This window comes from Bufo gargarizans, chromosome 4 (genome assembly GCF_014858855.1).
Source record: "Bufo gargarizans isolate SCDJY-AF-19 chromosome 4, ASM1485885v1, whole genome shotgun sequence".
Taxonomy (NCBI): domain Eukaryota; kingdom Metazoa; phylum Chordata; class Amphibia; order Anura; family Bufonidae; genus Bufo; species Bufo gargarizans.
Window position 1 is genome coordinate 184,946,189 of NC_058083.1, and position 24,882 is coordinate 184,971,070.

Below are 24,882 nucleotides of genomic sequence, written 5' to 3' on the forward strand. Positions count from 1 at the left end.
TACTATTGGCATGGCTGTGATTGGCCAGAGCACCATGTGACCCAGCCTCTATTTAAGCTGGAGTCACATAGCGCCGCCCGTCACTCTGCTCTGATTAGCGTAGGGAGAGGTTGCGGCTGCGACAGTAGGGCGAGATTAGGCAGATTAACTCCTCCAAAGGACTTGATTAATCGATCGATCTGCAGCTGTGCATCATTGAGCTGCTGAAATTCAATTGCTCACTGTTTTTAGGCTGCCCAGACCGTTTGTCAGTCACTTTTTTCTGGGGTGATCGGCGGCCACTTTGTGTCTTGTGGTGCGCCAGCACAAGCTGCGACCAAGTGCATTTAACCCTCAATGGTGTGGTTGTTTTTTGGCTAAAGCCTACATCAGGGTGAAGCTGTCACACCAAGTGCATTTAACCAGCAATAGTCTGTTTATTTTTTGGCCATATACTACATCAGGGGCAAGCTGCGCCTGTCACCAAGTGCATTTAACCCTCAATGGTGTGGTTGTTTTTTGGCTAAAGCCTACATCAGGGTGAAGCTGTCACACCAAGTGCATTTAACCAGCAATAGTCTGTTTATTTTTTGGCCATATACTACATCAGGGGCAAGCTGCGCCTGTCACCAAGTGCATTTAACCCTCAATGGTGTGGTTGTTTTTTGGCTAAATCCTACATCAGGGTTAAGCTGTCACACCAAGTGCATTTAACTAGCAATAGTCTGTTTATTTTTTGGCCATATACTACATCAGGGGAAAGCTGCGCCCGTCACCAAGTGCATTTAACCCTCAGTAGTGTGGTTGGTCAAGCTGTCACACCAAGTGCATTTAACCAGCAATAGTCTGTTCATTTTTTGGCCATATACTACATCAGGGGCAAGCTGCGCCTGTCACCAAGTGCATTTAACCCTCAATGGTGTGGTTGTTTTTTGGCTAACGCCTACATCAGGGTGAAGCTGTCACACCAAGTGCATTTAACCAGCAATAGTCTGTTTATTTTTTGGCCATATACTACATCAGGGGCAAGCTGCGCCCGTCACCAAGTGCATTTAACCCTCAGTAGTGTGGTTGGTCAAGCTGTCACACCAAATGCATTTAACCAGCAATAGTCTGTTCATTTTTTGGCCATATACTACATCAGGGGCAAGCTGCGCCCGTCACCAAGTGCATTTAACCCTCAGTAGTGTGGTTGGTCAAGCTGTCACACCAAGTGCATTTAACCAGCAATAGTCTGTTCATTTTTTGGCCATATACTACATCAGGGGCAAGCTGCGCCTGTCACCAAGTGCATTTAACCCTCAGTAGTGTGGTTGGTCAAGCTGTCACACCAAGTGCATTTAACCCTCAATGGTGTGGTTGTTTTTTGGCTAACGCCTACATCAGGGTGAAGCTGTCACACCAAGTGCATTTAACCAGCAATAGTCTGTTTATTTTTTGGCCATATACTACATCAGGGACAAGCTGCGCCCGTCACCAAGTGCATTTAACCCTCAGTAGTGTGGTTGGTCAAGCTGTCACACCAAATGCATTTAACCAGCAATAGTCTGTTCATTTTTTGGCCATATACTACATCAGGGGCAAGCTGCGCCCGTCACCAAGTGCATTTAACCCTCAGTAGTGTGGTTGGTCAAGCTGTCACACCAAGTGCATTTAACCAGCAATAGTCTGTTCATTTTTTGGCCATATACTACATCAGGGGCAAGCTGCGCCTGTCACCAAGTGCATTTAACCCTCAGTAGTGTGGTTGGTCAAGCTGTCACACCAAGTGCATTTAACCAGCAATAGTGTGGTTATTTTTTGGCCATATCCCAGTCTAATTCTGTCAGTAAATCCATACCGGTCACCCAGCGCCTAAATACTAGGCCTCAAATTTATATCCCGCTAAATCTGTCGTTACCGCTGTACTGTTCTGGCTGGGCAAGTTATTTAGTGTCCGTCAAAGCACATTTTTTGTTCTGGGTTGAAATACAATTCCCAATTTAGCAATTTCATAATTTAGTGGTTTCTGCTGTATCAGAGCTATTTGAAATCTATCCCTAAAAGGGTATATAATATTCAAGGTGCACATAGGGTCATTCAGAATAACTTCACACACACGCTACTGTGCATTTCCAAGTCTAATTCTGTCAGTAAATCCATACCGGTCACCCAGCGCCTAAATACTAGGCCTCAAATTTATATCCCGCTAAATCTGTATTTACCGCTGTACTGTTCTGGCTGGGCAAGTTATTTAGTGTCCGTCAAAGCACATTTTTTGTTCTGGGTTGAAATACAATTCCCAATTTAGCAATTTCATAATTTAGTGGTTTCTGCTGTATCAGAGCTATTTGAAATCTATCCCTAAAAGGGTATATAATATTCAAGGTGCACATAGGGTCATTCAGAATAACTTCACACACGCTACTGTGCATTTCCAAGTCTAATTCTGTCAGTAAATCCATACCGATCACCCAGCGCCTAAATACGGGGCCTCAAATTTATATCCCGCTAAATCTGTCGTTACCGCTGTCCTGTTCTGGCTGGGCAAGTTATTTAGTGTCCGTCAAAGCACATTTTTTGTTCTGGGTTGAAAAACAATTCCCAATTTAGCAATTTCCTAATTTAGTGGTTTCTGCTGTATCAGAGCTATTTGAAATCTATCCCTAAAAGGGTATATAATATTCAAGGTACACATAGGGTCATTCAGAATAACTTCACACACACGCTACTGTGCATTTCCAAGTCTAATTCTGTCAGTAAATCCATACCGGTCACCCAGCGCCTAAATACTAGGCCTCAAATTTATATCCCGCTAAATCTGTCTTTACCGCTGTACTGTTCTGGCTGGGCAAGTTATTTAGTGTCCGTCAAAGCACATTTTTTGTTCTGGGTTGAAATACAATTCCCAATTTAGCAATTTCATAATATAGTGGTTTCTGCTATATCAGAGCTATTTGAAATCTATCCCTAAAAGGGTATATAATATTCAAGGTGCACATAGGGTCATTCAGAATAACTTCACACACACGCTACTGTGCATTTCCAAGTCTAATTCTGTCAGTAAATCCATACCGGTCACCCAGCGCCTAAATACTAGGCCTCAAATTTATATCCCGCTAAATCTGTCTTTACCGCTGTACTGTTCTGGCTGGGCAAGTTATTTAGTGTCCGTCAAAGCACATTTTTTGTTCTGGGTTGAGATACAATTCCCAATTTAGCAATTTCATAATTTAGTGGTTTCTGCTATATCAGAGCTATTTGAAATCTATCCCTAAAAGGGTATATAATATTCAAGGTGCACATAGGGTCATTCAGAATAACTTCACACACACGCTACTGTGCATTTCCAAGTCTAATTCTGTCAGTAAATCCATACCGGTCACCAAGCGCCTAAATACTAGGCCTCAAATTTATATCCCGCTAAATCTGTCTTTACCGCTGTACTGTTCTGGCTGGGCAAGTTATTTAGTGTCCGTCAAAGCACATTTTTTGTTCTGGGTTGAAATACAATTCCCAATTTAGCAATTTCCTAATTTAGTGGTTTCTGCTGTATCAGAGCTATTTGAAATCTATCCCTAAAAGGGTATATAATATTCAAGGTGCACATAGGGTCATTCAGAATAACTTCACACACACGCTACTGTGCATTTCCAAGTCTAATTCTGTCAGTAAATCTATACCGGTCACCCAGCGCCTAAATACTAGGCCTCAAATTTATATTCAGCTGAATTTGAATACAATACATTGGGCCAAATAATATTTTTGTTGTTGTGGTTGTGGAACGATAGCAATGAGGAAAACATCTAGTAAGGGACGCGGACGTGGACATGGTCGTGGTGGTGTTAGTGGACCCTCTGGTGCTGGGAGAGGACGTGGCCGTTCTGCCGCATCCACACGTCCTAGTGTACCAACTACCTCAGGTCCCAGTAGCCGCCAGAATTTACAGCGATATATGGTGGGGCCCAATGCCGTTCTAAGGATGGTAAGGCCTGAGCAGGTACAGGCATTAGTCAATTGGGTGGCCGACAGTGGATCCAGCACGTTCACATTATCTCCCACCCAGTCTTCTGCAGAAAGCGCACAGATGGCGCCTGAAAACCAACCCCATCAGTCTGTCACATCACCCCCATGCATACCAGGGAAACTGTCTCAGTCTCAAGTTATGCAGCAGTCTCTTATGCTGTTTGAAGACTCCGCTGGCAGGGTTTCCCAAGGGCATCCACCTAGCCCTTCCCCAGCGGTGAAAGACATAGAATGCACTGATGCACAACCACTTATGTTTACTGATGATGAGGACATGGGAATACCACCTCAGCATGTCTCTGATGATGACGAAACACAGGTGCCAACTGCTGCGTCTTTCTGCAGTGTGCAGACTGAACAGGAGGTCAGGGATCAAGACTGGGTGGAAGACGATGCAGGGGACGATGAGGTCCTAGACCCCACATGGAATGAAGGTCGTGCCACTGACTTTCACAGTTCGGAGGAAGAGGCAGTGGTGAGACCGAGCCAACAGCGTAGCAAAAGAGGGAGCAGTGGGCAAAAGCAGAAAACCCGCCGCCAAGAGACTCCGCCTGCTACTGACCGCCGCCATCTGGGACCGAGCACCCCAAAGGCAGCTTCAAGGAGTTCCCTGGCATGGCACTTCTTCAAACAATGTGCTGACGACAAGACCCGAGTGGTTTGCACGCTGTGCCATCAGAGCCTGAAGCGAGGCATTAACGTTCTGAACCTGAGCACAACCTGCATGACCAGGCACCTGCATGCAAAGCATGAACTGCAGTGGAGTAAACACCTTAAAACCAAGGAAGTCACTCAGGCTCCCCCTGCTACCTCTTCTGCTGCTGCCGCCTCGGCCTCTTCCTCCGCCTCTGGAGGAACGTTGGCACCTGCCGCCCAGCAAACAGGGGATGTACCACCAACACCACCACCTCCGTCACCAAGCATCTCAACCATGTCACACGGCAGCGTTCAGCTCTCCATCTCACAAACATTTGAGAGAAAGCGTAAATTCCCACCTAGCCACCCTCGATCCCTGGCCCTAAATGCCAGCATTTCTAAACTACTGGCCTATGAAATGCTGTCATTTAGGCTGGTGGACACAGACAGCTTCAAACAGCTCATGTCGCTTGCTGTCCCACAGTATGTTGTTCCCAGCCGGCACTACTTCTCCAAGAGAGCCGTGCCTTCCCTGCACAACCAAGTATCCGATAAAATCAAGTGTGCACTGTGCAACGCCATCTGTGGCAAGGTCCACCTAACCACAGATACGTGGACCAGTAAGCACGGCCAGGGACGCTATATCTCCCTAACTGCACACTGGGTAAATGTAGTGGCAGCTGGGCCCCAGGCGGAGAGCTGTTTGGCGCACGTCCTTCCGCCGCCAAGGATCGCAGGGCAACATTCTTTGCCTCCTGTTGCCACCTCCTCCTACTCGACTACCTCCTCCTCTTCTTCCACCTGCTCATCTAGTCAGCCACACACCTTCACCACCAACTTCAGCACAGCCCGGGGTAAACGTCAGCAGGCCATTCTGAAACTCATATGTTTGGGGGACAGGCCCCACACCGCACAGGAGTTGTGGCAGGGTATAGAACAACAGACCGACGAGTGGTTGCTGCCGGTGAGCCTCAAGCCCGGCCTGGTGGTGTGTGATAATGGGCGAAATCTCGTTGCAGCTCTGGGACTAGCCAGTTTGACGCACATCCCTTGCTTGGCGCATGTGCTGAATTTGGTGGTGCAGAAGTTCATTCACAACTACCCCGACATGTCAGAGCTGCTGCATAAAGTGCGGGCCGTCTGTTCGCGCTTCCGGCGTTCACATCCTGCTGCTGCTCGCCTGTCTGCGCTACAGCGTAACTTCAGCCTTCCCGCTCACCGCCTCATATGCGACGTGCCCACCAGGTGGAACTCCACCTTGCACATGCTGGACAGACTGTGCGAGCAGCAGCAGGCCATAGTGGAGTTTCAGCTGCAGCACGCACGGGTCAGTCGCACTACAGAACAGCACCACTTCACCACCAATGACTGGGCCTCCATGCGAGACCTGTGTGCCCTGTTGCGCTGTTTCAAGTACTCCACCAACATGGCCAGTGGCGATGACGCCGTTATCAGCGTTACAATACCACTTCTATGTCTCCTTGAGAAAACACTTAGGGCGATGATGGAAGAGGAGGTGGCCCAGGAGGAGGAGGAGGAAGAGGGGTAATTTTTAGCACTTTCAGGCCAGTCTCTTCGAAGTGACTCAGAGGGAGGTTTTTGGCAACAGCAGAGGCCAGGTACAAATGTGGCCAGCCAGGGCCCACTACTGGAGGACGAGGAGGACGAGGATGAGGAGGAGGTGGAGGAGGATGAGGATGAAGCATGGTCACAGCGGGGTGGCACCCAACGCAGCTCGGGTCCATCACTGGTGCGTGGCTGGGGGAAAAGGCAGGACGATGACGATACGCCTCCCACAGAGGACAGCTTGTCCTTACCCCTGGGCAGCCTGGCACACATGAGCGACTACATGCTGCAGTGCCTGCGCAACGACAGCAGAGTTGCCCACATTTTAACGTGTGCGGACTACTGGGTTGCCACCCTGCTGGATCCACGCTACAAAGACAATGTGCCCACCTTACTTCCTGCACTGGAGCGTGATAGGAAGATGCACGAGTACAAGCGCACGTTGGTAGACGCGCTACTGAGAGAATTCCCAAATGTCACAGGGGAACAAGTGGAAGCCCAAGGCCAAGGCAGAGGAGGAGCAAGAGGTCGCCAAGGCAGCTGTGTCACGGCCAGCTCCTCTGAGGGCAGGGTTAGCATGGCAGAGATGTGGAAAAGTTTTGTCAACACGCCACAGCTAACTGCACCACCACCTGATACGCAACGTGTTAGCAGGAGGCAACATTTCACTAACATGGTGGAACAGTACGTGTGCACACCCCTCCACGTACTGACTGATGGTTCGGCCCCATTCAACTACTGGGTCTCTAAATTGTCCACGTGGCCAGAGCTAGCCTTTTACAGACGTGGACAAAATTGTTGGTACCCTTTGGTCAATGAAAGAAAAAGTCACAATGGTCACAGAAATAACTTTAATCTGACAAAAGTAATAATAAATTAAAATTCTATAAATGTTAACCAATGAAAGTCAGACATTGTTTTTCAACCATGCTTCAACAGAATTATGTAAAAAAATAAACTCATGAAACAGGCATGGACAAAAATGATGGTACCCCTAACTTAATATTTTGTTGCGCAACCTTTTGAGGCAATCACTGCAATCAAACGCTTCCTGTAACTGTCAATGAGACATCTGCACCTCTCAGCAGGTATTTTGGCCCACTCCTCATGAGCAAACTGCTCCAGTTGTGTCCGGTTTGAAGGGTGCCTTTTCCAGACTGCATGTTTCAGCTCCTTCCAAAGATGCTCAATAGGATTGAGGTCAGGGCTCATAGAAGGCCACTTTAGAATAGTCCAATTTTTTCCTCTTAGCCATTCTTGGGTGTTTTTAGCGGTGTGTTTTGGGTCATTGTCCTGTTGCAAGACCCATGACCTGCGACTGAGACCAAGCTTTCTGACACTGGCTAGTACATTTCTCTCTAGAATTCCTTGATAGTCTTGAGATTTCATTGTACCCTGCACAGATTCAAGACACCCTGTGCCAGACGCAGCAAAGCAGCCCCAGAACATAACAGAGCCTCCTCCATGTTTCACAGTAGGGACAGTGTTCTTTTCTTGATATGCTTCATTTTTTCGTCTGTGAACATACAGCTGATGTGCCTTGGCAAAAACTTCGATTTTTGTCTCATCTGTCCACAGGACATTCTCCCAGAAGCTTTGTGGCTTGTCAACATGTAGTTTGGCATATTCCAGTCTTGCTTTTTTATGATTCGTTTTCAACAATGGTGTCCTCCTTGGTCGTCTCCCATGTAGTCCACTTTGGCTCAAACAACGACGGATGGTGCGATCTGACACTGATGTTCCTTGAGCATGAAGTTCACCTTGAATCTCTTTAGAAGTCTTTCTAGGCTCTTTTGTTACCATTCGGATTATCCGTCTCTTAGATTTGTCATCAATTTTCCTCCTGCGGCCACGTCCAGGGAGGTTGGCTACAGTCCCATGGATCTTAAACTTATGAATAATATGTGCAACTGTACTCACAGGAACATCTAGTTGCTTGGAGATGGTCTTATAGCCTTTACCTTTAACATGCTTGTCTATAATTTTCTTTCTGATCTCTTGAGACAGCTCTTTCCTTTGCTTCCTCTGGTCCATGTCGAGTGTGGTACACACCATATCACCAAACAACACAGTGATTACCTGGAGCCATATATATAGGCCCAATGGCTGATTACAAGGTTGTAGACACCTGTGATGCTAATTAGTGGACACACCTTGAATTAACATGTCCCTTTGGTCACATTATGTTCTGTGTTTTCTAGGGGTACCATCATTTTTGTCCATGCCTGTTTCATGAGTTTATTTTTTTACATAATTCTGTTGAAGCATGGTTGAAAAACAATGTCTGACTTTCATTGGTTAACATTTATAGAATTTTAATTTATTATTACTTTTGTCAGATTAAAGTTATTTCTGTGACCATTGTGACTTTTTCTTTCATTGACCAAAGGGTACCAACAATTTTGTCCACGTCTGTATGCCTTGGAGGTGCTGGCCTGCCCGGCGGCCAGCGTTTTGTCTGAACGTGTATTCAGCACGGCAGGGGGTGTCATTACAGACAAACGCAGCCGCCTGTCTACAGCCAATGTGGACAAGCTGACGTTCATAAAAATGAACCAGGCATGGATCCCACAGGACCTGTCTGTCCCTTGTCCAGATTAGACATTAACTACCTCCCCTTAACCATATATTATTGTACTCCAGGGCACTTCCTCATTCAATCCTATTTTTATTTTCATTTTACCATTATATTGCGAGGCTACCCAAATTTGAATGAACCTCTCCTCTGTCTGGGTGCCGGGGCATAAATATATGCCAATGGACTGTTCCAATGTTGGGTGACGTGAAGCCTGATTCTCTGCTATGACATGCAGACTGATTCTCTGCTGACATGAAGACAGATTCTCTGTTACGGGACCTCTCTCCTCTGCCTGGGTGCTGGGCCTAAATATATGCCAATGGACTGTTGCACTGGTGGCTGACGTGAAGCCTGATTGTCTGTTACGGGACCTCTCTCCTCTGCCTGGGTGCTGGGCCAAAATTTATGAAAATGGACTGTTACAGTGGTGGGTGACGTGAAGCCTGATTCTCTGCTATGACATGCAGACTAATTCCCTGCTGACATGAAGCCAGATTCTCTGTTACGGGACCTCTCTCCTCTGCCTGGGTGCTGGGCCTAAATATATGCCAATGGACTGTTGCACTGGTGGCTGACGTGAAGCCTGATTGTCTGTTACGGGACCTCTCTCCTCTGCCTGGGTGCTGGGCCTAAATATCTGACAATGGACTGTTGCATTGGTGGCTGACGTGAAGCCTGATTCTCTGCTATGATATGAAGACTGATTCTCTGCTGACATGAAGCCAGATTGTCTGTTACGGGACCTCTCTCCTCTGCCTGGGTGCTGGGCCTAAATTTATGAAAATGGACTCTTACAGTGGTGGGTGACGTGAAGCCTGATTCTCTGCTATGATATGAAGACTGATTCTCTGCTGACATGAAGCCAGATTGTCTGTTACGGGACCTCTCTCCTCTGCCTGGGTGCTGGGCCTAAATTTATGACAATGGACTGTTGCAGTGGTGGCTGACGTGAAGCCTGATTCTCTGCTATGACATGCAGACTGATTCTCTGCTGACATGAAGACAGATTCTCTGTTACAGGACCTCTCTCCTCTGCCTGGGTGCTGGGCCTAAATATATGCCAATGGACTGTTGCACTGGTGGCTGACGTGAAGCCTGATTGTCTGTTACGGGACCTCTCTCCTCTGCCTGGGTGCTGTGCCTGAATTTATGAAAATGGACTGTTACAGTGGTGGGTGACGTGAAGCCTGATTCTCTGCTATGACATGCAGACTAATTCTCTGCTGACATGAAGCCAGATTCTCTGTTACGGGACCTCTCTCCTCTGCCTGGGTGCTGGGCCTAAATATATGCCAATGGACTGTTGCACTGGTGGCTGACGTGAAGCCTGATTGTCTGTTACGGGACCTCTCTCCTCTGCCTGGTTGCTTGGCGTAAATTTATGACAATGGACTGTTGCAGTGGTGGCTGACGTGAAGCCTGATTCTCTGCTATGACATGCAGACTGATTCTCTGCTGACATAAAGACAGATTCTCTGTTACGGGACCTCTCTCCTCTGCCTGGGTGCCGGGGCCTAAATATCTGAGAATGGACTGTTCCAGTGGTGGGTGACGTGAAGCCAGATTCTCTGCTATGGGACCTCTCTCCAATTGATTTTGGTTAATTTTTATTTATTTAATTTTTATTTTAATTCATTTCCCTATCTACATTTGTTTGCAGGGGATTTACCTACATGTTGCTGCCTTTTGCAGCCCTCTAGCCCTTTCCTGGGCTGTTTTACAGCCTTTTTAGTACCGAAAAGTTTGGGTCCCCATTGACTTCAATGGGGTTCGGGTTCGGGACGAAGTTCGGATCGGGTTCGGATCCCAAACCCGAACATTTCCGGGAAGTTCGGCCGAACTTCTCGAACCCGAACATCCAGGTGTTCGCTCAACTCTACTTGACACAAGTGTCTTGCAGCAATCTTCGGGTATCTTTGCCCATTCTTCATGGGCAAAAGCCTCCGGTTCAGTCACATTCTTAGGCTTGCATGCTGCAACTGCTTTCTTTAAGTCCCACCAGAGGTTCTCAATCGGATTTAAGTCTGGTGACTGCGATGGCCACTTCAAAATGTTCCAACCTTTAATCTGCAACCATGCTCTATTGGACTTGCTTGGGATAATTGTCCCGTTGAAAGGTCCAACGTCTCCCAAGCCTCAGGTTTGTGACGGACTGCATCACATTTTCATCCAATATCTCCTGGTACTGAAGAGAATTCATGGTACCTTGCACACGCTGAAGCTTCCCTGTACCTATAGAAGCAAAACAGCCCCAAAGCATGATTGACCCCCCGCCATGCTTCACAGTAGGCAAGGTGTTCTTTTCTTCATAGCCCTTGTTCTTCCGCCTCCAAACATAGCGTTGATCCATGGGCCCAAACAGTTCTAATTTTGTTTCATCAGTCCACAGAACACTATCCCAAAACTTTTGTGGTTTGTCCACATGACTTTTGGCATACTGCAGTCGACTCTTCTTATTCTTTGGAGACAGTAAGGGGGTGGGAGTTCTGGCATGGAGGCCTTCATTACGCAGTGTGCGCCTTATTGTCTGAGCTGAAACTTCAGTACCCACATCTGACAAATAGGGATGAGCGAACCCGAACTGTATAGTTCGGGTTCGTACCGAATTTTAGGGGTGTCCGTGACACGGACCCAAACCCGGACATTTTCGTAAAAGTCCGGGTTTGGGTTCGGTGTTCGTCACTTTCTTGGCGCTTTTTGAAAGGCTGCAAAGCAGCCAATCAACAAGCATCATACTACTTGCCCCAAGAGGCCGTCACAGCCATGCCTACTATTGGCATGGCTGTGATTGGCCAGAGCACCATGTGACCCAGCCTCTATTTAAGCTGGAGTCACATAGCGCCGCCCCCGTCACTCTGCTCTGATCAGCATAGGGAGAGGTTGCAGCTGCGACGTTAGGGCAAGATTAGGCAGTGATTAACTCCTCCAAAAGACTTTATTCAGAGATTGATCTGCAGCTGTGGATGATTGAACTGCTGCTATTTAATTGCTCACTGTTTTTAGGCTGCCCAGAGCGTTTTTCAGTCACTTTTTTCTGGGGTGATCGGCGGCCATTTTGTGTCTTGTGGTGTGCCAGCACAAGCTGCCACCAAGTGCATTTAACCCTCAATGGTGTGGTTGTTTTTTGGCTAAATCCTACATCAGGGTAAAGCTGTCACACCATGTGCATTTAACCAGCAGCAGTGTGGTTATTTTTTGGCCATATACTACATCAGGGGCAAGCTGAGCCTGTCACCAAGTGCATTTAACCCTCAATGGTGTGGTTGTTTTTTGGCTAAATCCTACATCAGGGTCAAGCTGTCACACCAAGTGCATTTAACCAGCAATAGTGTGGTTATTTTTTGGCCATATACTACATCAGGGGCAAGCTGAGCCTGTCACCAAGTGCATTAAACCCTCAATGGTGTGGTTGTTTTTTGGCTAAATCCTACATCAGGGTCAAGCTGTCACACCAAGTGCATTTAACCAGCAATAGTGTGGTTATTTTTTGGCCATATACTACATCAGGGGCAAGCTGAGCCTGTCACCAAGTGCATTTAACCCTCAATGGTGTGGTTGTTTTTTGGCTAAATCCTACATCAGGGTCAAGCTGTCACACCAAGTGCATTTAACCATCAATAGACTGGTTATTTTTTGGCCATATACTACATCAGGGGCAAGCTGTCACCAAGTGCATTTAACCCTCAATAGTGTGGTTGGTCAAGCTGTCACACCAAGTGCATTTAACCATCAATAGTGTGGTTGGTCAAGCTGTCACACCAAGTGCATTTAACCATCAATAGTGTGGTTATTTTTTGGCCATATCCCAGTCTAATTCTGTCAGTAAACCTATACCTGTCACCCAGCGCCTAAATACTAGGCCTCAAATTTATATCCAGCTAAATCTGTCGTTACTGCTGTGGCTGGGCAAGTTATTTAGTGTCCGTCAAAGCCCATTTTTTGTTCTGGGTTGAAATACAATTCCCAATTTAGCAATTTCCTAATTTAGTGGTTTCTGCTGTATCAGAGCTATTTTAAATCTATCCCTAAAAGGGTATATAAGATTCAAGGTGCACATAGGGTCATTCTGAATAACTTCACACACACACACGCTACTGTGCATTTCCAAGTCTAATTCTGTCAGTAAACGTATACCTGTCACCCAGCGCCTAAATAATAGGCCTCAAATTTATATCCAGCTAAATCTGTGGTTACTGCTGTGCCTGTATTAGTGTAATATGGTACCTAAATAGATAGCCAGATAGTGTTAGGTGTCTGTAAAAAAGGCCTGAATTTGAATTCAATACATTGGGCCAAATAATATTTTTTTTATTGTGGTGAACGGTAACAATGAGGAAAACATCTAGTAAGGGACGCTGACGCGAACATGGTCGTGGTGGTGTTAGTGGACCTTCTGGTGCTGGGAGAGAACGTGGCCGTTCTGCCACAGCCACACGTCCTAGTGTACCAACTACCTCAGGTCCCAGTAGCCGCCATAATTTACAGCGATATTTGGTGGGGCCCTTTCTGCAGTGTGCAGACTGAACAGGAGGTCAGGGATCAAGACTGGGTGGAAGACGATGCAGGGGACGATGAGGTCCTAGACCCCACATGGAATGAAGGTCGTGCCACTGACTTTCACAGTTCGGAGGAAGAGGCAGTGGTGAGACCGAGCCAACAGCGTAGCAAAAGAGGGAGCAGTGGGCAAAAGCAGAACACCCGCCGCCAAGAGACTCCGCCTGCTACTGACCACCGCCATCTGGGACCGAGCACCCCAAAGGCAGCTTCAAGGAGTTCCCTGGCATGGCACTTCTTCAAACAATGTGCTGACGACAAGACCCGAGTGGTTTGCACGCTGTGCCATCATAGCCTGCAGCGAGGCATTAACGTTCTGAACCTTAGCACAACCTGCATGACCAGGCACCTGCATGCAAAGCATGAACTGCAGTGGAGTAAACACCTTAAAACCAAGGAAGTCACTCAGGCTCCCCCTGCTTCCTCTTCTGCTGCTGCCGCCTCGGCCTCTTCTGCTGCTGCCGCCTCGGCCTCTTCCTCCGCCTCTGGAGGAACGTTGGCACCTGCCGCCCAGCAAACAGGGGATGTACCACCAACACCACCACCTCCGTCACCAAGCATCTCAACCATGTCACACGGCAGCGTTCAGCTCTCCATCTCACAAACATTTGAGAGAAAGCATAAATTCCCACCTAGCCACCCTCGATCCCTGGGCCTGAATGCCAGCATTTCTAAACTACTGGCCTATGAAATGCTGTCATTTAGGCTGGTGGACACAGACAGCTTCAAACAGCTCATGTCGCTTGCTGTCCCACAGTATGTTGTTCCTAGCCGGCACTACTTCTCCAAGAGAGCCGTGCCTTCCCTGCACAACCAAGTATCCGATAAAATCAAGTGTGCACTGCGCAACGCCATCTGTAGCAAGGTCCACCTAACCACAGATACGTGGACCAGTAAGCACGGCCAGGGACGCTATATCTCCCTAACTGCACACTGGGTAAATGTAGTGGCAGCTGGGCCCCAGGCGGAGAGCTGTTTGGCGCACGTCCTTCCGCCGCCAAGGATCGCAGGGCAACATTCTTTGCCTCCTGTTGCCACCTCCTCCTACTCAGCTTCCTCCTCCTCTTCTTCCACCTGCTCATCCAGTCAGCCACACACCTTCACCACCAACTTCAGCACAGCCCGGGGTAAACGTCAGCAGGCCATTCTGAAACTCATATGATTGGGGGACAGGCCCCACACCGCACAGGAGTTGTGGCGGGGTATAGAACAACAGACCGACGAGTGGTTGCTGCAGGTGAGCCTCAAGCCCGGCCTGGTGGTGTGCGATAATGGGCGAAATCTCGTTGCAGCTCTGGGACTAGCCGGTTTGACGCACATCCCTTGCTTGGCGCATGTGCTGAATTGGGTGGTGCAGAAGTTCATTCACAACTACCCCGACATGTCAGATCTGCTGCATAAAGTGCGGGCCGTCTGTTCGCGCTTCCGGCGTTCACATCCTGCCGCTGCTCGCCTGTCTGCGCTACAGCGTAACTTCGGCCTTCCGGCTCACCGCCTCATATGCGACGTGCCCACCAGGTGGAACTCCACCTTGCACATGCTGGACAGACTGTGCGAGCAGCAGCAGGCCATAGTGGAGTTTCAGCTGCAGCACACACGGGTCAGTCGCACTGCGGAACAGCACCACTTCACCACCAATGACTGGGCCTCCATGCGAGACCTGTGTGCCCTGTTGCGCTGTTTCGAGTACTCCACCAACATGGCCAGTGGCGATGACGCCGTTATCAGCGTTATAATAACACTTCTATGTCTCCTTGAGAAAACACTTAGGGCGATGATGGAAGAGGAGGTGGCCCAGGAGGAGGAGGAGGAGGAAGAGGGGTCATTTTTAGCACTTTCAGGCCAGTCTCTTCGAAGTGACTCAGAGGGAGGTTTTTTGCAACAGCAGAGGCCAGGTACAAATGTGGCCAGCCAGGGCCCACTACTGGAGGACGAGGAGGACGAGGATGAGGAGGAGGTGGAGGAGGATGAGGATGAAGCATGGTCACAGTGGGGTGGCACCCAACGCAGCTCGGGCCCATCACTGGTGCGTGGCTGGGGGAAAAGGCAGGACGATGACGATACGCCTCCCACAGAGGACAGCTTGTCCTTACCCCTGGGCAGCCTGGCACACATGAGCGACTACATGCTGCAGTGCCTGCGCAACGACATCAGAGTTGCCCACATTTTAACCTGTGCGGACTACTGGCTTGCCACCCTGCTGGATCCACGGTACAAAGACAATGTGCCCACCTTACTTCCTGCACTGGATAGGAAGATGCGCGAGTACAAGCGCACGTTGGTAGACGCGCTACTGAGAGCATTCCCAAATGTCACAGGAGAACAAGTGGAAGCCCTAGGCCAAGGCAGAGGAGGAGCAAGAGGTCGCCAAGGCAGCTGTGTCACGGCCAGCTCCTCTGAGGGCAGGGTTAGCATGGCAGAGATGTGGAAAAGTTTTGTCAACACGCCACAGCTAACTGCACCACCACCTGATACACAACGTGTTAGCAGGAGGCAACATTTCACTAACATGGTGGCACAGTACGTGTGCACACCCCTCCACGTACTGACTGATGGTTCGGCTCCATTCAACTTCTGGGTCTCTAAATTGTCCACGTGGCCAGAGCTAGCCTTTTATGCCTTGGAGGTGCTGGCCTGCCCGGCGGCCAGCGTTTTGTCTGAACGTGTATTCAGCACGGAAGGGGGCGTCATTACAGACAAACGCAGCCGTCTGTCTACAGCCAATGTGGACAAGCTGACGTTCATAAAAATGAACCAGGCATGGATCCCACAGGACCTGTCAATCCCTTGTGCAGATTAGACATTAACTACCTCCCCTTAACCATATATTATTGTACTCCAGGGCACTTCCTCATTCAACTTTACCATTATATTGCGAGGCTACCCAAAGTTGAATGAACCTCTCCTCTGTCTGGGTGCCGGGGCATAAATATATGCCAATGGACTGTTCCAATGTTGGGTGACGTGAAGCCTGATTCTCTGCTATGACATGCAGACTAATTCTCTGCTGACATGAAGACAGATTCTCTGTTACGGGACCTCTCTCCTCTGCCTGGGTGCTGGGCCTAAATATATGCCAATGGACTGTTCCAATGTTGGGTGATGTGAAGCCTGATTCTCTGCTATGACATGCAGACTGATCCTCTGCTGACATGAAGCCAGATTCTCTGTTACGGGACCTCTCTCCTCTGCCTGGGTGCTGGGCCTAAATATATGACAATGGACTGTTGCAGTGGTGGCTGACGTGAAGCCTGATTCTCTGCTATGACATGCAGACTGATTCTCTGCTGACATGAAGCCAGATTCTCTGTTACGGGACCTCTCTCCTCTGCCTGTGTGCTGGGCCTAAATATATGACAATGGTTAATTTATATTTATTTTATTTTTATTTTTATTCATTTCCCTATCCACATTTGTTTGCAGGGGATTTACCTACATGTTGCTGCCTTTTGCAGTCTTCTAGCTCTTTCCTGGGCTGTTTTACAGCCTTTTTAGTGCCGAAAAGTTCGGGTCCCCATTGACTTCAATGGGGTTCGGGTTCGGGACGAAGTTCGGATCGGGTTCGGATCCCGAACCCGAACATTTCCAGGAAGTTCGGCCGAACTTCTCGAACCCGAACATCCAGGTGTCCGCTCAACTCTACTGACAAATCTTTTTTCAGGTCCTCAGCAGTCACACAGGGACTTTTCTCCACTTTGCGCTTCAGGTAGCACACAGCAGTCGATGTCAGCATCTTTTTTCTGCCACGACCAGGTAGCGTTTCAACAGTGCCCTTTGCCTTGAATTTGCGAATTATGCTTCCTATGGTGTCTCTTGGTATGTTTAACATCTTTGCAATCTTCTTATAGCCATTGCCCTTCCTGTGAAGAGAAATCACCTCTTCTCTTGTCTTCCTGGACCTTTCTCTTGACTTCACCATGTTTGTAAACACACCAGTAAATGTCTAGAAGGAGCTGAGTATCACAGTCCTTTTAAATCTGCCTAATTGGTGCTTATTATGCTTGATTGCTGCTCCTTGACATCCACAGGTGTTTTCAATACCTGATCGAAAACACTTGAATGAACCTCTGTTCTTAAGAGTGGTAGTCTTTAAGGGGTTGAATAATTGTGTCAATGAAGAAATCACTAAAAAAACATTTAATACTGTATTACAAAAACAATTGATGTCATTTTAGTTGCATTTGGTTCTTTAAAAAGTCCTTGTAAGATTTAATTCTGAACACAATTACAAATGTACACTAAATTCCCTAAAACCCTTTACAGCATTGGGGGTTGAATAATTTTGAACACAACTGTATCGGAGTGCCTCTTACTTGTAATTTTTGGCAGCACTTCCAATTTATATACAAGTAAATTTATAGGAAAGAATGTTTCCTAACAATTTTTCCTTTAAAATCGATTTTTATCTTCGCTTTTGTGTGTATTATTGTCAGTCTGTAAAAGTGGCGTACTACTCGGACAACATCGTTTCCAGCAGCAACCTGGGAGTCCAAGATCTATCCAGATATCCTCCCCATGCTTTTCCCAAACCATTTCAGTGGTGTTTCGATCAATTTCTGACCTTTTCCTGTGAACCAGACACCCTCCCCTCTTCAGAGCAGGGGGTGCCTGGTTTAATGCTTGGGTTCTCCCATTGACTTCCATTGTGCTCAGGTGCTCTGTAGAGCACCCTAGCATCCCAAAATGTTCTATTTGAGCACCCAAGCACTTTGGTGCTTGATCAACACTAGTGCTCAGTAAATTTTAATTCTTGCTCGCCATGGATTCGTTTTGGTTTCCTTTTTTTGCTTTCTTTCATATCATCAAATTGGTGAGCCAATTCAGGCAAAGCTAACCCAAATCAAATTTAGAGTGATTTGCTAATTTGCTAATTCAAAGCTCTTCAAAAGTCAACCATGTTAGTCAACCAAAAATACATTCCAACAGAGATGGACTGGCTGACCAGAATATTCAAGGATTCTCTGGTGGGCACAAGTTCTGTCATAATAATGGACCCCAAGGATCCAGCTAAAGACAATCACATTTGATGCTGACTTTGGAGACAATCACTTATTTATGATATATCATGTGTAAAATTACAGCATAATTTCGGATGAAATTAAGAGTTGACATGTAGAATACATTTTCAAATTCATGCAAAAAAATCTGAATCATTTACAACATTGGTCTCAAATTAAATTAGTATTTAAGAGTCCATAGATTTTTGTGGATTAGAGATGGAACCTTAAACTAGACTTTCATTCTTTATCTGGAGTTATAATCCAGAAATATAATAATCCACCAGCATCCACTGCATCATCTTCTAAACTTTATTCTGGTTTATTTATGGATTTCATGTTTTCGCTCAAATATGTATTACTTATTAGGTTTTTACCTGATTTTGACCTCAGTGCTTTAGAATGATCTGGATGAAGTTTTCTGGAAGCATTTTCTGTATTGTTGTTCCAAACAACCATCTCTCCATCATAGCTACCTGGTTGTGAAAACAATATAATAGTCCAATAAACATCCCAATAACTTTTAATAGTAGATACGTTTATATATCAATTTAATGGCACAAGTGATATTCGGTAGAGGAAGGCTTCAATTCCAGTGCTGGTGAATAAATGAATGATATTCTAATCTGAATGTAAAACTAAATGCAACATCAGCTGGAAAAAGATACAGATGTTTCCAGCTTTACCTCACTTCTTTTCTGGACAAGACCTGATAAAGGTGTCATTAGATAACCAGATTTTCAAAACGGATTTTGTGATATTGTGTCATGAGATATCTTAACTATGAGCCCATGTGTGGCCACCCATTGGTTGTTTTGTGAGTTAAAGCCTGGCAATGCTAGCATGTCACTACATTGTATTGAATTGGCTTCACGAGTTCTTAACCATATCAGAGCAAAGGTAAGTGTGTAGGGATATGAGAAACAGAGAGATAGGCGGCACTGCCAGACGTCACAAATATAGTAGTAATTACCCGATCCCCAGCACATGTCCCTTTAACACTGTCGGTGGTGCAAACCCTAAATAGTGTAAATGAGCAACTTATGAAGATAATAGAACAGGCGGCATTCACCAGCATTGATAGATGATTCTTTATTCGTATAAAAGTTAAAAAGAAAGACACTTCGGGCTGGAGCATATGGTGCCGTAGAACACAGCTGGAGTCAGCAGCGACGGCCGTTTCACGCTAACTTGCGCATTATCAGGCCTGATGATGGTTTACCTGCAGTCCTATTGGAATTCATAGATTCAAGTCGCATTGCTGTGAATTTGCCCATCCGATCCAACAAGAAAAGTCAGTATTGGAGACAAGATAACTTGAGCTTTAAGTTACTGCGGGTGGTTGAGGGGAGCATAATGGAGATGTCAAGTTCCATTTAAAATACATTGTTTTATCTTTGTAAGTGCACAGGAAGTTCCAGTGTCAGCGATGGCCAAGGAAGAAACTGATGCTGATATGGGTGTGTGCATTGTGATGCTGGAGAACTGCACCACAATGTTGATAGGGTAGACAGAGAGATGCAGATTAAAGAGAATGTTGTTGTGCTAATGGGTTGGATATATGTAATAGTCCAATAAACATCCTGATGACTTTTAATAGTAGATAAGTTTATATATCAAGAATTTAATGGCACAAGTGATATTCTGTAGAGTTAGGCTTCAATTCCAGTGCTGGTGAATAAATATATGATATTCATGATTATAAAACTAAATGCAATATTAGTTGGAAAAAGATATAGTTGTGTCCTTCTTTACCTCTCTTCTTTGCTGAACACGACCTGATATGTGTGTCATTAGATAACCAGATTTTTAAAACTGATTAAGTAACAGTTATTGTGTCATGAGATATCTGAACTAGGGACGAGTGAACTTTATATTTTGAAGTTTGACTTCGTGTTCGGGTTAGGGTATATGCTGAATTGCGTTATGGATTTGTTACCACAGACCAATGCCATAACGCAATTCCATGATAGAATTCATAACGGAATTCAGCATATACTCGAACACGAACTCGAACTTCAAAATATGAAGTTCACTCATCCCTAATCTGAACTATGAGTCCATATGTGGCCACCCATTGGTTGTGTTGTGAGTTAAGGCCTGGCAAAGTTTTTGCTAGCATGTTCCTACACCATATCAGAGCAAAGGTAAGTGTGGTAGGTGGTACATGACATTGAGCATCACAGAGTGGAGTGTCTCTAAGATACTTCAGAAGGTTAACCTGCAGTCCTATTGGAATTCATAGATAACATGTTGTGATGTGTAGTCAAATCCACTGTAGCTGGCCAGCTAAGACCTGTCCTAGGTTGCTAATATGACTTACATGTTTATATAACTAGACTTGCCAATAAATTTAATACAGTTCCTATATATTAGAGACAGAAAGAGAGTTATGTATAGTGACTTAATGTTCTGGATGTCATATAACAGTTATGTATTGTGTTCACAGAAGCAGAAAATATAAAATGCCTTTAAGATTCAGTAAATGAATGTAAGGTAAGCTCAATGACTCAGCAGAATTAACAACAGAAATCATAGAGTTAAACTGTTGTTACTGCCAGGGAGTTTTAACCAATCACAGCCAACCTCACACTGAGGATGTGTGGGAAATCCCCTTGCAGAATCTTCTGATCAGAGTCGGTATAAACCAGAGAAGAGGAGCTGGACAGACATTTCCAGTCAGAGCTGTGTTTTATGGGAACAAGAGGCCAAATAGGTATATAATGTTCATATTTTTAATACTGTGATCAGAACTATATACTGAGACCAGTTGTATATGTTTGTTTACAGTTTCACCAAACTGCGACCAAACTACGCACAAACTGAGAAAATCAAACTATTGGTTAAACCTCAGATATGCCTCTCAGAGTGATTAGAAAAAGTGCTTAAATAACTTAGAGTGAAAGTGCAGATACTGAAGAGGGAAATATATCAACCATTTATGTTGGATGACAAGATTGAACAGTTAAACCACCATTTTATGCATACCGCCATTTTGTGATACTTTATACAACACTTGTTTGTACATGGACTATCTGCTGCAGAGGCGGCAGTGTTCTATATGGAAGAAAAGTTGAAGTTAATAAAGAAGTTAGTTTAAGCATTTGGTGTGCTTTTTAAGTCTACTGTTTCCATAGAACGGCACAATTTGATATTTCGCATTACAGCATTTTTTTCTGTGGGCTATTTTATTTGTTTAGAGTCTACAGATAAATGAAGCGACTGTCTTGGTTGGCAAATAATATATTCTTTGTGTCTCCAGAAGTTCATTGCTTTCATTTCTTAAGGAATTATGCGCTGGAAAGAGCCAGGGAATATTTTTACCTTGTTGTCAAATAGAAATAAATTCATTAGCTAAAAGCTGTAATTTCACTGAATAGCAGTGATGATTGCACATTTCTGATTTCAAGAAAGATTTTATTATTGAACTTTTTTTTTTTTTTTACTTTCTAAACTGGAATATAACTGCGACCATGGGTTGGAATCAGGTATGAGAGGTTACCACATTTCTTTTGACATTCTCTGTAGGAGATTGAAAACCCACAGAGCATAGGGTTCAGCATGAGGGCTGCACTATTAATAATTTAGGGCCTTATTTTTGCATAGTGCCCCCAGGCTACACATGTAGTATCTATGAATTTGTTGAATGACGAATTTACATATGTAGCAAGCTTAAAGGAAATATTCAGCTTTGGAACATTTCTTTAATGAATGTTTAAAAATTCCCAGATGCTTCATAGCAGTTATTTGCACAGACAGCTGCTTGGTTAAAAGGAAATTGACATCTCCATAATGCCCCCCCCCCCCTCCCCAACTGAATGTAGTACCTTAAAGGGCAACTTAAAGGGCAAAGGGTACCTATGAAACTGGTTGACCTGTTGCATGTGCACTTGGCAGTTGAAGTCATCTGTGTTGGTCCCATGTTCATATGTGCCCACATTGCTAAGAACAATTATGTTTTAATATATGCAAATAAGCCTCTAGAGGCAACAGAGGCGTTACTCCTACAGGCTCTGCTCTCTCTGCAACTGCTGCTTATTGACAGGACCAGGCAGTACAAACGTCATTACACCTGCCTGGCCTGTCAATGAAAGTGGGGAGCATGTTGCAGTTGCAGAGAGAGAAGAAGCTCTAGGAGTAAAACAACTTGTTATGTACATGAGCAGTTTGAAATCAAGGGGGTGGCTGCCTTCACACTTCAAGTCCTTCTTTACTCTTGATGGACAGCTCTTTTTTCTTTCTTCAGGTGCGATGTGTCAGATATTCCACACTTACGCCGTCCTCTTTTATTTTCAGCGCATGCACAGTGCGCCTAATTCTGAGCACACTACACCAGGGCACGCTGCGAAGGCGCAAAAAAGGAAAGAGGACGGCACAAGCGCAGGATTTCTGATGCATCGTGCCTGAAGAAAGATAAAAAGGGCTGGAGGCAGGAAGGGGGCATGGCAAGCTTGACTTGAAGCGTGAAAGCAGCCTCCCCCTTGACTTCAAGCTGTTCATTTGCAGACATGGAGAGGGGGCATAAAGTCACATTGCTGTGAATTTGCCCATCAGATCCAACAACAAAAGTCAGCATTGGAGACAAGATAACTAGAGCTTAAAGTTTCTGTGGGTGGTTGGGGGGAGCATTATGGAGATGTTTTATCTTTGTTACGTGCACAGGTCTATAAACGCTATGGACGGCTCAGTAATGTCCTTCAAAATGCATCTGAACAATGTGGTTTAATCTTTACCTGTGACCAGGCTTTGAGGTGGCAGGAAAGCTGCACATAAGATATCATCATGGTGCTGAACTCCTCCCTTCCACTCTGAAGGCTGAACAAGGTATTGGTTTAAGGTGTTCAGTCGGAAAACTGTAATTATCCTTAAAGAGAAAAACATATACCGTATATATATATATATATATATATATATATATTATCAAATGAGTGGAGAACTATTGAGGGAAAGAAATACATCAGAAATGTTTTCATGTTACAGTTTGATCCTCAAGTACACTTAACAATTGTAAAAACTACAAGCAAAAACTCCTTAAAAACTTTTTTTTCCATTTTGTTTTAAAAAGCAGAGCAAAAAGTGTTTGTAAAGGAGCCGTGTGACTTTAATGGGTTAACCCATAATTGATGTAAAAAATGGAGATCAGACACCATATAGTGCATGGAAATCTCTTTCTAACAAAGCTAGAACAAGCCCTGTACCTCACATGGATCCAGAGATCTTCCCATTCATTATTCCAAATGCTATGCTATATTCGCTACAGGCTGGCAGCTCAGGGGGCATGTCCTTTCTGCTGCAGCTCTCTCCCTGAAACTGTCACAGCTTCTAAAAGTATATTTAGCTGTTGGCAGTTGAAGGATGGAACTGAACATGTTCGACCACCTCAGTAGGTGGACGTGCATATTACTATAGAGATTAAACACCAGGGGGCACCGTTATAATGAAGTAAAAAAAAAAAAAAAAAAATCTCACAGCTGAAGCATATTTTGGGGTAGCTACAGTATAGGGGTCGCAGCGGTCACAATTTCGACTGGGCCCCTAGTTCAGCCAATTACCATATTTTTTGCTTTATAAGACGCAGTCCATTATGGAAGCACTCAATAATATGCGGGAGGTACACGGAGCTGTGAGTGAAGAGCTGTACTCACCCTGCCCTGGTTTGAACTGGAATGGGTACTCTACAGTACCCAGAAAAATTATCATAATTAGGGTTATTCACTTTAGAAAAAAGACGACTGAAGACTTTAAGACTTTGACAAGAGGACATCCTCTGCGTCTGGAGGAAAGAAGGTTTGTACACAAACATAGAAGAGGATTCTTTACGGTAAGAGCAGTGAGACTATGGAACTCTCTGCTTGAGGAGGTGGTGATGGTAACTTCACTAAAAGAGTTCAAGAGGCGCCTGGATGTATTTCTGGAGCGTAATAATATTACAGGTTATAGTCACTAGAGAAGGGTTGTTGATCCAGGGAGTTATTCTCCTTGCCTGATCAGAGTCGGGAAGGAATTTTTTTCCCCTAAAGTAAGGATAATTGGTTTCAACCTCACAGTTGTTTTTTTTTTTTGCCTTCCTCTGGATCAACTTGCAGGATAACGGCTAAACTGGATGGACAGATGTATTTTTTTAGCCTTACAAACTATGTTTCGGGTCACAGTGCAGCATGGGCCTGTAGAAAACCAGGGAGCGTGACTGCAGGAAAGAACTCCAGACCTGCAGAATAGCGGCAGAGCAGAAGAGGTAATTTAATTAATTTATTTATTTTGGCTATGATTTGAGGTCTGATATGGGGGTCTGACATGGAGGTCTAAAGGGGTTCTGACATGGAGGTCTAAAGGGGTTCTGACATGGAGGTCTAAAGGAGGTTTGATCAGAGGTCTGATATGTGGGTCTAACAGAGGTTTGAAGGGGGTCTCATGTGAGGCTTGATATGGGGTCTGATCTGAGATTTCATATGGGGGTCTGATCTGAGGATCTGATATGGGGGTCTGAGGATCTGATATGGGGGTCTGATCTGAGGATCTGATATTGGGGTTCTGATATGAAGAGCTGATATGGGAGTCTGATTTGAG

General features: G+C 45.5%; 1 protein-coding gene across 2 annotated transcripts in view; it reads right to left on the bottom strand.

Moving 5' to 3' along the window:
• WDR49 (WD repeat domain 49) overlaps positions 1 to 24,882 on the bottom strand; it is a 188,022-nt gene that overhangs the window by 77,086 nt on the left and 86,054 nt on the right. For both annotated transcript variants that reach the window (XM_044291706.1, XM_044291707.1), the window contains exons 11-12: positions 23,049 to 23,179; positions 18,693 to 18,791 (exon numbers count right to left, since the gene is read on the bottom strand). In XM_044291706.1, the coding sequence (XP_044147641.1) occupies positions 18,693 to 18,791; positions 23,049 to 23,179 (230 nt within the window). The remainder of the gene's footprint in view (positions 1 to 18,692; positions 18,792 to 23,048; positions 23,180 to 24,882) is intronic.